Consider the following 14,647-nt stretch of genomic DNA (forward strand, 5'->3'; position numbering starts at 1 on the left):
GGGCCATATGCTATACTGGGCCATACTGTCTCTGGGGGCTATTGTAACATCCAGACCCAGCTGTTGCTAAGTCCCATGTTGGGTTCCATAGTCCTACAAGGCTGGGCGATCTGACCTCAAGTGTGGGTCCTACATTGCCACTAATGGTCACATAGAAACCCAGGGTTGGGGATACAACCTGAGGCCTTGGTGGTGTCCCGAGACCACACTGCTGCAACAACTATTCCTATCTCCACCTAGAGCCAGGTATGCAAATAAGAGTTGACCTGCAAGTGTGTGCAGCATGTGTGACTTCAGAGGAGAAAGAGGGCAGCAGCTTCCCTGAAACTAGAATTATAGAAGTTAATGAAATATTACATGGTTGCTGGGAACTGAACCCCTAATTCAGATTCTTTGCATGAGAAACAAATGCTCTTAACTGCTGAACCATCTTTCCATCCCTAAACATGACAATTAAAAGTATGACTGGCATTGTTTTGAATGACTTTAATTGTTTATGTGTGTTTCTCTAACCAGTCCATTTAACCTATGCCACTCTTCAGGCTTCCTGAAGGCCACCATCTCATACTGGTAACAAAACCTGAACATAAACTGCCTTCCAAACCCTGGCTTCCCAGAACATGTTAGGAGGACCCCAGAGGAGTCCTCAAATCCTTACCTGCAACTAACATGCACCAGAACCCACATTGCTACTCCTTCCCTTCCCCGCTCCCCCCTCCCCCCTCTCGTTTGCAGGGCTGACTAAAAAGGCTATGCAGATGCCTAATTGTTGGCTCCCCAATACACACATATATTTTTGCAGGCTTGGAACTTTTTCTAAATTAAGGAGGAAATTTTAAAAAAGAACTCTGTCTTTAATATGGTATTTATTTTCATAATTCTTTCTGGATGCTATGTTTGTAGATAAATAATACATACATTTGTACACACATACATTATGTACATATACATATATAGAAGGACGTAATTAGTGTTCAGAAAGAATTATGAAGATAAGCAGCATATAAAGGAAATGCACACAGACATACACACACACGTGCGCGCATGCCTTTCACCACAAACATGATAAAGGTATTCTTTTACATTTCCCCTGTTTTTCCCTTTGTCTGTATTTTATCACCACCACCCAATCTTTGCTCCTTTGTGACAGGGCAGGTATTGCAAAGGTTCCTCCATCTTGTATTCTTGCTGAGGTTATATTAGGTTTAACTAGAATTTGATTTCCTTGATGGAGAATCCCATGGAAAATTTCCCAACTCTGTTTGAGAAAACTGAAATCAAGAAACCCCAGATAACTTAGTTTCCGTTAAACTGCCTGCATGTGCAGAACCCCCTCCAGGTAGCTGCTTATCTCAGCTTCTGTTAAGGTACTTGCTTGTGTAAAGCCTCCCTGCTGGAGCTGCAAAATGAGATACCAGGATGTAGCTTTTGCCCTTAAAACTTCTTTCTCTAAATACTCAGGGATGCACATGGGTCCCCATAGGCCTGAGTGTCCCAGCTGCTTGAAATTAAGACTTCAGTTGGCTACAAACTGTGTCTGAATGGTTATGACCTGGTGGGCTCCCCATCATACCTTAATGAGTTCAATGGTGTCCTGCACAGAGATATGCTGCAGAAGCCCCTCTTAGACTCCATGGGTGTGACCTAAGAATATTTACAAATAGAATGCTAGGATGAAATAATACTGGATAAAGGTGGACCCTTAATTTACTCACTGGCACCCTGATAAAGAACAAACCTGGAGACAGAGATCCAAAGAAAAATACTACACAAGGATGGAGAAAAATATCAGAAGGATGCATTTGCAGCTCAACAGTTGTTACCAAAAATTGGTGTCAACCTCCAGGAGCCAGCATAAAGGAAAGAACAAGCTTCTCTCTCAGCATCCCCAGAAGGAATGACTCTCCTAACAACTTCATTGTAGATTTACAGCTGTCAGAACTATGAGCAAATGAACTTCTATTGTTCAAAGCTACCCAGTTCATGCTTTTGTTGCGGCTGCCTTGGGAAGTAAGTGCATTCTTTCATGAGCTCTGTGTTCGCTGGTGGCAAGCAACTTATACCAGTAAAGGAAGATGTGGTGGATTGAACTCCTTGCCTTGTGGCAGCAAGGAAGCAAAAGAATAAGAAGAGGCCAGAAGGGTCCTGATATCTCCTTCAAGGGCACATCCCCAAAGCACTAACATCTTTCTAAAAAATGCTCCACTTACTTCTTACTTACATCTGGAGCTAAGGAAGGCTGGTTATACCAAGTATTTCCCCCATTGCAGCAAGCCAGTGGTACTCCGAGGGTCAGGTGCTCAGAAGTATTAGAGGACTTAGCAATTCTTGCCTGAAGGTCTGCCTTAAGGATCTTGGATTCAGTAAGTCTGGAGTAGAGTCTGAGAATGTACACTTAGCAAGTTTTCAGCTGCTGCTGCTGATGGTTCAGAGTGACCCATCAGTATTATTTAGTATCCTGATAAGCTAGTTGCTTTTCTTTTTTAAATGGGGCAAAACCGAATAGCTTTTTAAAAATGTGAATTAACATTAACATAAAAGGACTGTAGTTAACGCAAGTCAAACTTTTATTTTTCACACGAACAAACATAGCCTTATTTACCTATAAAAGGTTACTGTGTGGTCAGATGTCTGTTGATGACATCGGTGTAATGAACTTTAGAACAGAATCAGTTTCCTAGACTACTAAAACTGAAAAAACAAGTGAAAACAATTTCCTCTTCCTCCATCCATTTCTTTCTTCCGGGCTTTGCAACTGTAGGAGGAAGTAAGAGACAAGCAATATTTGTATCCCTTTAAAAGGCACTGCTGACTTCCAATTCTATAAACTGCCATTGTCTCTCAACAAGTAAAAACTTAAACACTTCCCTTCTGTTCTTCCCTAACCAATCTTTAGTTGTCAGAGTTCCTGTAAGTTTGATAGCCTCTGTAATCTGGTCCTATCAGCCTCACTATCCTACTGTCAATCACTGTAAAGGCCTCTTTTGTCTTTCTCTTTATTGCTTCTCAGAGCAGAAAACTTTATATGTTTATATATCGGCCCTGTACATTCCCGTAGGCCCCCAGCTACTCAGATGTTACCTTTTTAAAATGAGATTTTCATCTCTTTTAAACTCTCATTTAAAAATTTTTAACCTAAAATTAAATCAAAAGTTTAAATCAAAAATTAAATTTGAAAAAGATTATTTTTTTAAAGACAAAATTTCATCTCTTTAAAGCAGGCCTAGAAATGGGAAAATTCAGAAAGACAAAAAGAGTCAAAGATGAACACAGGAAATTTAATGCCTAATTCCCAATTCAGTAAAAACTGTATGTATATTTTCCTTTTATGTCATTTAAGACAGTAAAATCAAAACTAGGCTGATAATTTACGAATGAATCATGAGATGTGATTTTACTTGAAACACTTAAATTTTTCCCAACTTTTATCAGCACCATAAGAACAATATCCACCCAATGCAGACAGAATTTTTCTTCATCATCTTTTAGTACCAAGTCTGAAAACTCCCATCCATAGTAAGCAATCTCTTAGTTAGTCTAAAGGACTTGCATCTACAAACAACTGACTTCTGCTTAACATATGAGCGCATTATGGATGGTAAACTATTTTAGTTTAATCTTAAATAAATTTATATTTATTTCATTTAATATTTAATAATACGAAAATTTAACAACTGTTTTGTTTGCCTAAAACATATTTCAAAAACCAGGAAGCTCTTAGTCCCAGGGCTATGTTAGGAATGGTTAGTGGGAGCAGCCAGTACCTGTGTTCCTAAGGCAGGGAGTCCTCTCTGGAGTTCAGGTCCTCTTTCAACTCCCCTTCCGGTTTTGCAGTTTCATCTCCTTCCTCTTCCTTCTCCTCGGCAGCTTCAGCAGCTTCTTCATTAGCATCTTCACACTCACATTCAATCGGCTCTTCCTCCGATTCTCTTGGTACAGACACCAGGAAATTGGGCTCACGGAAGAAATTAAGCACATTAAACCTGATTATATTCTTCCTTAGTTTACGGTTAGGAACACCTGGAGAACATAAACATGAACAAGAGAGAGCAGTTTAGAAACACGTCTATGGTCCCAACATGTCTTCATCCTAAAATAAATCTGCATGTTGACAGCTTTTCCTGTATACATAGTTCATTATTCACAACCCATGGGACATAAGGGTATCAAAATCTCCAGTCTGTATTTGTTGTATTTTTAGCAGAATATAACCAACAAAGTACTAATCTGTCTAAAAATTAAAATAAAATAAAAAAGCACTGGCACCTACTTTTCAAACTCTACTATTATTCAACAAGGCTAGACAAGCTCTCAGCATGGCCTGCATTTAAGAAAGATGCTCCAACAGAGGCAAAGAACCTCACTATCACTTTGTTCTTCCTGGTTACCTAGGGCTAGATAAGCCCCTGTTGGCTGGATTCCAGGATCCTCAGATACCTAGCCTTATCTGAATTCAGCCTTGTCTGCCCACAGCTCTGACATTCCCATTCCGCTCTGTTCCTTGCCTCCCAGATGGGACCTCCCTTTAAAGAGAAAAAGAAGGGGACTTGGAGAAGGGATGGGAAGGAGAGAGTGAAGGGAGGAGGGAGGGAGGGAGATGGAAGGAGAGAAAGAGAAGGGGAAAAGGGAAGGGAGAAATGGGAGGAGGGAGTACCATTGGAAAGGGGGATCCAGAGGGGAAATGGGATATGGATAAAGATAGAGGGGAATGGGAGAGGAAAGGATGAAGAAGAAAGAGAGAGAGAAGGGAAGAGCAGAGGAGAGAGGGAAGGGAGGAGATGGGTGATGAAGGGGACATGGAACAGAAGGGAAGTGGGTGACAGAAAGGAAGAAGGATCCGAGAGTAACAAGGAAGTGGAAAGAGGGAAATGAGGAGAGGAGACATACACAGGAGGCATGAAGTAGGTAAGGGAATCAGGCAGGCAGAGGGGAACAGGCAGTAGGAAAAACAAAGAGGGGCAAGGGATGGAGAGGAAAGGGAAGAGGGGGAAGAGAGACAGGAAGGGGAACAAAAAAGGGAGGGGAGCATGGAGGGAGAGGGGAGGATAGATGGATGGGGAAAGGGGATGGAAAGGACAAAGATGGAGGCGCAAGAAGAGGAAGGGAAATGAGGTGAGGTACGATGTGAAGGAGAGCAGAGTGGGAGAGGAGAGGAACAAAGAGGAGGATAGGCAGGAAGTAGAAGCACAGATGGAGAGGGAAGCAGGACATCAGAGAGGGGGAGGGAGGAGGGGGGTGAAGGACAGAGAAAAGGAGGAGAGGCAGCAAGAAAGCAGAGATGTAAGGAGGAAGGAGCAGTAAGTGGGGGAACAGGGAGGGGAAGATGGAAAAAAGGAATGAGGCTAGCGGAGAGGCAGGAGGTGGAGGGCAGGAAGAGAGAAGAGCAGAAATGGGGAGGGATGGGGAGAGAAAAACAAAGACGGGGGTAATGAATTGGAGTGGTGAGATGAGAGGGGGAGCAGAGGCAGGAAGGGAGCACAAGGAGGGGGAGGGAAAGGGAACAGGGAGAGTGAAGTGAGGGAATTGACAGGGGAAGGGGAGATGATAGAAGGAAAAGGAAAGAGGCAGAGAGCAGGGTGGTGAGGAAATCAGGGTGGTAGGGAGGGCGAGGGAGATGGAAAGGGGAGAGGAATGAGGTAAAGGAATTAGGAGATCAAAGAAGCAGGAAGGGGCAGGGAAATTAGGGTAATAGGGAACGGGAGGGAGATGGGAAGAGGAGAGGGATAGGGGTAAAGAAATTAGGAGATAAAGCTCCCAAGGTCCTAACGAGGAGCAGAAGGAGGGAGAACATGTACAACGAAGTCAGGACCACGAGGGGTGCACCCACCCACTGAGACAGTGGGACCAATCTATTGGGAGCTCACCAAGGCCAGCTGGACTGTGACTGAAAAAGCATGGGATAAAACCGGACTCTCTGAACACGGCGGACAATGAGAGCTGACGAGAGGCCAAGGACAATGGCACCGGGTTTTGATCCTACTTCAGGTTCTGGCTTTGTGGGAGCCTAGACAGTTTGGATGTTCACCTTCCTAGACCTGGATGGAGGGGGGAGGACCTTGGACTTTCCACAGGGCAGGGAACCCTGACTGCTCCTGGGACTGGAGAGGGAGGAGAAGAGGAGTGGGGGGAGGGGGAGAGGGGTGGGAGGAGGGGGAGGGAAATGGGAGGCGGGGAGGAGGCGGAAAATTTTTTTTCAATAAAAAAAAAAGAAAAGCAAGAAGGGGGCAAGGAAACTGAGGTGAGTGGAGGGAGGGGAATGAAGAAGCAAAATGTGGGAAAGAAATGCAAGAAGCAGGGAGCAGGGAGAGATAAGGCACAGAAAAGGGAGCCATGAGAGAGAGGGCTCAGGGAGCAGAAATGTGTAAAAGGGGGGAGATGAGAGTCAGGGAAGGGAAAGCATGGAAAGAGGGAGCAGGGAGAGGGAGGGAGCAGTGAGAAAAGGGGGCAAAAATGAAGGCATGGAGGGGACAAGAAAGGGGCTAAAAGGGGTAAAGGTAGGGGAGGGATGAGGGAAAGGAAGGCCCAAAGGGGAGCAGGGGAGTGAGGGATCAGGGAGAGGTAAGGAAGGGAAGTCACTAACAGGGGAGCAGGGAAGGGAGCTGAAAGGCACCACAAAAGGGGAATATGGAGGGGAGAGGTTCTGGGGAGTAAAGGCCCAAAAAGGGAGACCAGGGAGGGGGAGGGGAACTGGGGATTAAAGGTGCAAAAATGGAAGCATAGCGGGGGAGGGGATCTGGAAGAGGTAAAGTATGAAAAGGGGACGAGGGAGGGGAGGGAGCAGGGAGAAGAAAGACTGGAAAAGGGGAGCAGGGAGGTTGAGGGGAACTGGGAGAAGAACTATGCAAAAAGCAGAGCAGGAAGGGGGGAGGGAAGAAGGAAGAGGTTGATGGAGGTGGGTCTTGTATCTTATCTGTTGCTTTCATTGGTTAACTAATAAAGAAAACTGCCTTAGCCCATTTGATAGGCCAACCCTTAGGTGGGTGGAGTAGAAAGAACAGAATGCTGGGAGAAAGAAACCGAGTCAGTGAGTCGCCATGATTCTCCCACTCCAGACAGACGCAGGTTAAGATCTTCCCTGGTAAGCCAGCTCATGGTGCTACACAGAATATTAGAAATGGGTTATATGTAAGAGCTAGCCAATAAGAGGCTGGAACTAATGGGCCAGGCAGTGATTAAAAGAATACAGTTTCTGTGTAATTATTTCGGGGCATAAGCTAGCCATGCGGGCGGCTGGGTGCCGGGGACGCAGCCCCGCCATTCTTATTACAACAAGAGGTAAGGTAGGAAAAGGAGGATCAGGGAGGGTGTAAGAGTAAGGATTGGAATGGGAAGGCAGGGAAAGGGGAGGAGGTAAGGGGATAGGTACTGGAGAGGGAAGGCACAAAAAAAGGGAGCAGGGAGGGGATGTTAGGAGGTAGAAAAGGAATCTAAAATGGGGGGGGGACAGAGCAGGGAGAGGAAAGGCTCAACGAGGCAATGGGGAGGAGAGCTGGGAAAAAAAGGGACAAAAAGGTGCAAACATGGGAGCAAGAAGGGGGTGGAGAACACTGAGAAGAAAGTCACAAAAAAGGGAGCAGGAAAGGGGATAGGAGGATGGAGAGAAAGGTGGGACACACAAAGGGGAGCAAGGGGAGGGAGCGGAGAAAGGAAAGGCACAAAAGGCAACAGTTGGGGGATGGGATTTGGAGAAAAAAGGCACAAGAAGGGGAGCATGGTGGTATGGGGGCTAGGAGGAGAAATGCCGAAAAGGGGGAGCAGGCAGGGGGATGGGGGAGAAAGAAGAAAGACACAAAAAGAGGTACAGGTAGGGGGATGGGGCAGGGAAAACAAAGGCACAAAAAAAGTGGAACAGGCAGGGGGATGGGTGCAGGGGTAAAAACCACGCACAAAAGGAGCAGGTGGGGGATGGGACTTGGAGAAGAAAGGTACAAAAAGGGGAGCTAAGAGGAGGATGGGGTAAGGGAGAAGGTGCAAAAATGGGAGAATGCAGGAGGAAGGGGCACAGAGAAGAAAGGCACAAATAGGGTAGTAGGCACGGGTTGGGGCAGGGAGAAGAAAGGCAGGAAAAGGGAGCAGGTAGGGGTATGGGGAGGGAGAAAAAAGGCAGGGGTATGGGTGCCCGAAGATGAAAGGTACAAAAATGGGGCAGGGAGGGGGATGGGCGCAGGGAGAAGAAAGGCACGAAAAAGGGGAGCAGTCCGGGGATGGGGCTTGGAGAAGAAAGCTCAAAAATGTTAGCATGGAGGGGGATGGGGACAGGGAGAAGAAAGGAACTAAAATCCAGAGCAGGGAGAGGGATAGGGAGGGAGGAAAAAAGGCTCAAAAAGGGGAAGCAGGCAGGGGGATGGGTGCAGAGGTAAGGAAGACACAAAAAGGGGAGATGCTAGGAGGATGGGGAAAGGAAGAAGAAAGTTGCAAAATAGGGGAGCAGGGTAGGGGGATAGGGCAGTGAAAAGAAAAGAACTAAAATCAGGAGCAGGGAGGGGGATGGGGGCAGGGAGGGGGATGGGGACAGGGAGATGAAAGGGACAAAAAGGAGAACAGGTGCAAGGGGGGGCAGGGAAAAGAAAGTTGCAAAAAGAGGTGCAAACACGGGGATGAGGGTAGGGATAAGGAAGGCATAAAAGGGTGGGGGAGGGCAGGGCTTGGAGAAGAAAGGGGCAAAAAGGGGAGCTGGGAGGAGGATGGGGGAAGGGAGAAGGAGGGTGGGGGGAGGGGCAAACGGGGATGGGGCAGGGATAAGGAAGGCATAAAAGGGTAGGGAGGGTGAGGCTTGGAGAATAAAGGGACAAAAAGGGGAGCTGGGAGGAGGATGGGGGAAGGGAGAAGGAGGGTGTGCAGCCGGGGATGGGGGCAGGGATAACGAAGGCATAAAAGGGTAGGGAGGGTGGGGCTTGGAGAAGAAAGGGACAAAAAGGGGAGCTAGGAGGGGGATTGGAGGAAGGGAGAAGAAAGTTGCAAAAAGGGGAACAGGGAGGGGGATGGGGCTTGGAGAAGAAAGGCATGAAAAGAGGAGCCAGGCGCAAGGGCGGGGGCAGGGAGAAGAAAGTTGCAAAAAGGGAGCAGTCAAGGGGATGGGGGATGGGGGAAGGGAGAAGAAAGATACAAAAGTGGAGCCGGGAGGGGGATGGGACTTGGAGAAGAAAGGGGCAAAAAGGGGAGCAGGGAGGGGGATGGGGCTTGGAGAAGAAAGTTGCAAAAAGGGGAGCTGGGAGGGGGATGGGGGAAGGGAGAAGAAAGGCACAAAAAGGGGAGCCGGGAGGGGGGTGGGGGAAGGGAGAAGAAAGTTGCAAAAAGGGGAGCCGGGAGGGGGATTGGAATTGGAGAAGAAAGGGGCAAAAAGGGGAGCAGGGAGGGGGATGGGGCTTGGAGAAGAAAGTTGCAAAAAGGGGAGCTGGGAGGGGGATGGGGGAAGGGAGAAGAAAGGCACAAAAAGGGGAGCCGGGAGGGGGATGGGGCTTGGAGAAAAAAGGCGCAAAAAGGGGAGCAGGGAGGGGGGTGGGGAAAGGGAGAAGAAAGGCGCAAAAAGGGGAGCCGGGAGGGGGACTGGAATTGGAGAAGAAAGGGGCAAAAAGGGGAGCAGGGAGGGAGATGGGGCTTGGAGAAGAAAGTTGCAAAAAGGGGAGCCGGGAGGGGGATGGGGGAAGGGAGAAGAAAGGCGCAAAAAGGGGAGCAGGGAGGGAGATGGCGGAAGGGAGAAGAAAGTTGCAAAAAGGGGAGCTGGGAGGGGGATGGGGGAAGGGATAAGAAAGGCGCAAAAAGGGGAGCAGGGAGGGAGATGGCGGAAGGGAGAAGAAAGTTGCAAAAGGGGAGCTGGGAGGGGGATGGGGAAGGGAGAAGAAAGGCGCAAAAAGGGGAGCCGGGAGGGGGATGGGGCTTGGAGAAGAAAGGCATGAAAAGAGGAGCCAGGCGCTAGGGCGGGGGCAGGGAGAAGAAAGTTGCAAAAAGGGAGCAGTCAGGGGGATGGGGGAAGGGAGAAGAAAGATACAAAATGGGTACGGGGAGCGGGATGGTAGCAGGGAAAACAAGCTAAGATGAGAGGGGGAGCAGGGAGGGGTTGGGGGAAGGGAGAAGAAAGGCGCAAAAAGGGGAGCCGGGAGGGGGATGGGGCTTGGAGAAGAAAGTTGCAAAAAGGGGAGCCAGGAGGGGGATGGGGGAAGGGAGAAGAAGGGCGCAAAAAGGGGAGCCGGGAGGGGATGGGGGAAGGGAGAAGAAAGGCGCAAAAAGGGGAGCAGGGAGGGGGATGGGGGAAGGGAGAAGGGAGAAGAAAGGCCCAAAAAGTGGAACTGGGAGGGGGATGGGGCTTGGAGAAGAAAGGCACAAAAAGGGGAGCCAGGAGGGGGATGGGGCTTGGAGAAGAAAGGTTCAAAAAGAGGAGCCAGGCGCTAGGGCGGGAGCAGGGAGAAGAAAGTTGCAAAAAGGGAGCAGTCAGGGGGATGGGGGATGGGAGCAGGGAGAAGAAAGATACAAAATGGGTACGGGGAGCGAGATGATAGCAGGGAAAACAAACTAAGATGAGAGGGGGAGGGAGCTGGGAGAGGGATGGAGAGAAAAGGCTAGTATGGAGGGGGATGGGTGCAGGGAGTGGAAAGTTGCTAAAGGGGTGCGGGGAAGGAAGCAGAGTAGATAGAGCAAAGGTGCATAAAGGGAAGGTGGGGGAGCAGCTTGAGGAATGGAAAGAGGAGGATGGTAGCTGAGTGGAGAGGGGGAGGGGATAAGAGTCAGGAATGGTACTGAAGAATGAGCCCAACTGTGAGGTGGTCTTTACTCTGGATGGGGTTAAGAAAACACCGAACCTGAATCCAGATTAAGGGCCATGGGTAACTTACCGGTAAAGGTTGCTAAGTCAATGAGGTAGATAGCTCTGGCACCCTCTTCCATGCGCGTCTCATCTTCTGCCCTGTATTCCTCTGCCTCCTCCATCTGGTTCTCCAATTCTTCCTGGTCCTCATCCTCCATGTCATCATCCGTGGTGTCTTCATCCTCAGTGTCCTCATCCTCCTCGTCGGTAGGGTACATATGCCTGCTTTGCTTGGCTATCCAGGCCACATCCCTCTCATACTCTTCTTCCTCATAAATGGCATTTACGATGAACTGGAATGCCAGAAAACCAGCTGCGGCAGTAATGAAGATCAGCCACGTCAAAGACATCAGGATTTCTTCCAGGGAGTACTGCTCCAGTAAACGGCCTCTATTTCCATCACTTTTACCATCTGAGCCACTAGGGCCTCGGTCTGGCTTTTTCTTATCAGACATGCCACAAAAGAAACCAGCCAGAAGCTAACCTAAGTGAAGATAACTCCCGCAAGTCACAGGATGGTGGTTCACTTCTTAGATCTGTACAGGTTTATGCAGATTGAAACATTGCATGCTGGGAGAGGGGAAGGTAGGACCTCCCTCCTGCACGGAGAGAGGGGGGAGTGGGCAAAGAGGGCGGAGTGGGTGGAGTGAACTGGAGAGGGTGGAGTGAACCAGGGAGGGCAGAGTAAACGGGAACTACTTTCTCAGGTGGAAGGGTACAAAGCAGGAAGGAAAAAATATGCTAGAGATGTAAGCGGGACTTGCAAAGGTTCCTACCCAAGACTAATGATGCCCCGTGAGAACGTTAAGCTCATTGGCTGAGAAATGAGCCTCCACAAAGTTCACATACCCAAGGAGTGATCAGGATCTTCACACTTCTGGTGTTTTAGGAGCTAAGAGTTCGTTTCATTCTCCCATGACAATAGAACTGCTGTTTATTGTTTCTGTATACCAGGTTCTTTTGTACAGACACTGGGGTATTCAAATCACATTTGGACATCTTGTAGCAGGAAGGATACAAGCTTTTAACATGAGGAAGCAGCTATACATTACTAACAATCCCCAAACTTCAGACCCTAAACAGAACGACTATAATGATTGTTCTGTCTCTTTAAGAGACAAGCCACGCCCATTCCCATCCTGCTTGCAGTCTCACAGACCCACTCTTCCTCTTCCTGTCTCCTCTCTTGGAGAGACTGCCAACTTCCTCCCTCTCTCCCTCTCCCCCCTTTCCCCTTCTCTCCCTCTCTCCCCCTTCTCCCCTTTTTCCTTCCCCTTCACAATCCATCTAATAAATGTCTAACTTAACTCCGTATGGTATGTTCGTTTATCCGTCTCTCTCCCGCGCAGCCCCTGATCTGCCGTGTGGTCTTGTATGCCATCCCTGCTTGGGACTGGCTGCTTTCTGGACCCCGGCAGCTTGCAGCAAACCCATCTGCATGGTGTGCCTATCTCTCTGCCCCTTGCCCACCCGCCGCCAGGGACGCCCAGGGGACCAGCCACCTTTGGAGACATGCTCCATGGTGCGCCCCTGCCCTGCCAGGACTGGCTGCTCTCGGGACCTACTGCCCCCTGCCTGCTGGGCAGCTGCAAATCCATTTCAATGACTTTTTGGACAGTTAGCAGTATTAAAACTGCTCCTGGTCATCGCTCAGCAAAACTTGTGGTGCTGAACGTGGCCTGCCACTTTTGAGACACCAGGGCTGCTTCAAGGGATTCGTGGTTCAGTCTTGCCCTTCACCTCCACCAGCTTCACCATACAAGCCACATAGGGTGGGGTTATGCAGGAGAGACACTCAGGTCAGAGGATTATAGGAAGCATAAGAAGGGGTGGCAAAATTCTCTGTATACTAGTAGTCTCCGGGGAACTCGAAAATAAGGGCTTGTCATATTTGCATGTGGAAGCATGTTATTGACATTAGTTGGAGGGGTTTCATTCAAGGGATCTAATTTCAAATAAGAGAACCAAAAAGCCAAGGTCAAATTTAAAATTATGGACTGTTTTGCTCCCAGGATACAAATGACCTTAAAGGGTTTGTTTTTACATTGTGGGTGTCAGAGGACGGATAGCTATTCTTTCTTTTAAAAAGTGTTCTCACCTTACACAAGTGTGTAAAAACTATATATTAATTAGGTATTATGTTTAATATAGTAGACATAAACATGTTTTCTCTCAAACACATTGTTGAGATTTTAAGTGTGTGTGTGTGTGTGTGTGTGTGTCCAAATTTAACCACTAATCTGAGGTGCCTGGCTTTTCCTCCAGAGGAAAAAGGTTTCTCTTCTCTGATGCCAAGGTAACCCTGGAGTATTGTTTATCACACAATCTCTGAAGAATGTTTAACTATTAGGGTCTATGCTTTAACAAAACAAAACCACACCAATTTGTTGATATTTGAAGGGATCCACTTCTGAGTATGCTCTTACATTGGTGTCTATTTTATGTATCTTCATTATGATATTTTGTTGACAGAGACTGCTTATTTGTTTCCTGGCCTCGAGGACACGAATAATCACAAAGAAACTATATTAATTACAACACTGTTTGGTCAATGGCTTAGGCTTCTTATTAACCAACTCATACATCTTAAATTAACCCATTTATATTATTCTGTGTATTGCCACAAGGCTGTGGCTTACCAGGTAAAGTTCTGGCATCTGTCTCCTTCAGCAGCTACGTGGCATCTCCGCAATTCTGCCCCCCCTTCTCTCTCTCTCTCTCTCTCTCTCTCTCTCTCTCTCTCTCTCCATCTTTGTTTGAATTTTACACCTGGTTTTACTCTGTTAATCCATTAGTTGAAAGCAGCTTCTTTATTAATAAATGGCGATAAAACATATTCACAGCATACAGAGGGGAATCCTACATCACCTCCCCTTTTTGCTGCCAAAGGAGACAGATGCCAGAACTTTACTTGGTAAGCCACAGCCTTGTAGTGAGACACAGAATAAAATAAATGGATTAATTTAAGATGTAAGGGTTAATTACTAAGAAGCCTAAGCCATTGGCCAAACAGTGTTGTAATTAATATAGTTTCTGTGTGATTATTTGTGTCTGGTGGGCCAATGTGGGCCAACTACATCCACATAAAACCTGAGAGAGCTTGGAAAGGAATTTTACACACACACACACACACTCAAAACAGAGTTAAATACGGCTTCATGGTTGCAGTATTTTCTTGGGTGGGCTCTGTTTGATAGGATCAAGCAGAGGCATGGTTCTTTTAAGAGAAGGCTTCCTGATTCAGCAATCAGCCAAAACTGTGTGGCTCCTATAAGAAGGCTTCCTGCTTCATGCTAGTTGCACAAACAGCTCTGGTTCTTTCAGGAGGCTGAGAACTTGTATGGGGTTTGTGGGCAGCATGATGCAAGTTACTTGGTGGCAGCATGGGTCAACTCTTCCCAGAGTTGAGGTGGTGAGGACAGCTCCCATCCAGGGGTCCGAGAGCTGGGAGGAAAGGTACATCCACCATATTGAAAGGCTAATAGTGGTAGAGTCCCCATCCAGGGTCGCTGCAACCAAGCTACTTAGCATTTTAAAAGCACCCCTGGTCAGAAAATGATTACAGATATACAATAAACACAGATTCAGACAGAAATAAACCTCTGAACAGGTCACAGTATGTTTAAAAAAATGTATGTAGGCTTGAGAGAGGGAAGAATAATAGTATAGACATTTATAAAAAGAAATAGTCTTTAAAAATAAAGCAAAGTCTTTAAAGAGACAGAGTACAGACAGTAATAGATTAAAGGAGTAAAAAATGTTATATGTGTATTTCTATTGTTGTTTAAGGTATTATGTTTATATAGCTAATTTAAAAATGCAATGTATAATTAAAAGTTATAGTTT

General features: G+C 47.3%; 1 protein-coding gene across 1 annotated transcript; it reads right to left on the reverse strand.

The window, feature by feature from the left end:
• Nucleotides 1–3,772: 3,772 nt before the first annotated feature.
• On the reverse strand, nucleotides 3,773–11,256 carry LOC130868528 (tumor rejection antigen P815A-like). The gene is made up of 2 exons (XM_057760714.1): nucleotides 10,830–11,256; nucleotides 3,773–4,020 (listed from the first exon to the last, which is right to left on the reverse strand). The coding sequence occupies exons 1-2, from the start codon at nucleotides 11,254–11,256 to the stop codon at nucleotides 3,773–3,775; spliced, it is 675 nt and encodes a 224-aa protein (XP_057616697.1).
• Nucleotides 11,257–14,647: the final 3,391 nt, after the last annotated feature.

This window comes from Chionomys nivalis, chromosome X (genome assembly GCF_950005125.1).
Source record: "Chionomys nivalis chromosome X, mChiNiv1.1, whole genome shotgun sequence".
NCBI classification, from domain to species: Eukaryota; Metazoa; Chordata; class Mammalia; order Rodentia; family Cricetidae; genus Chionomys; species Chionomys nivalis.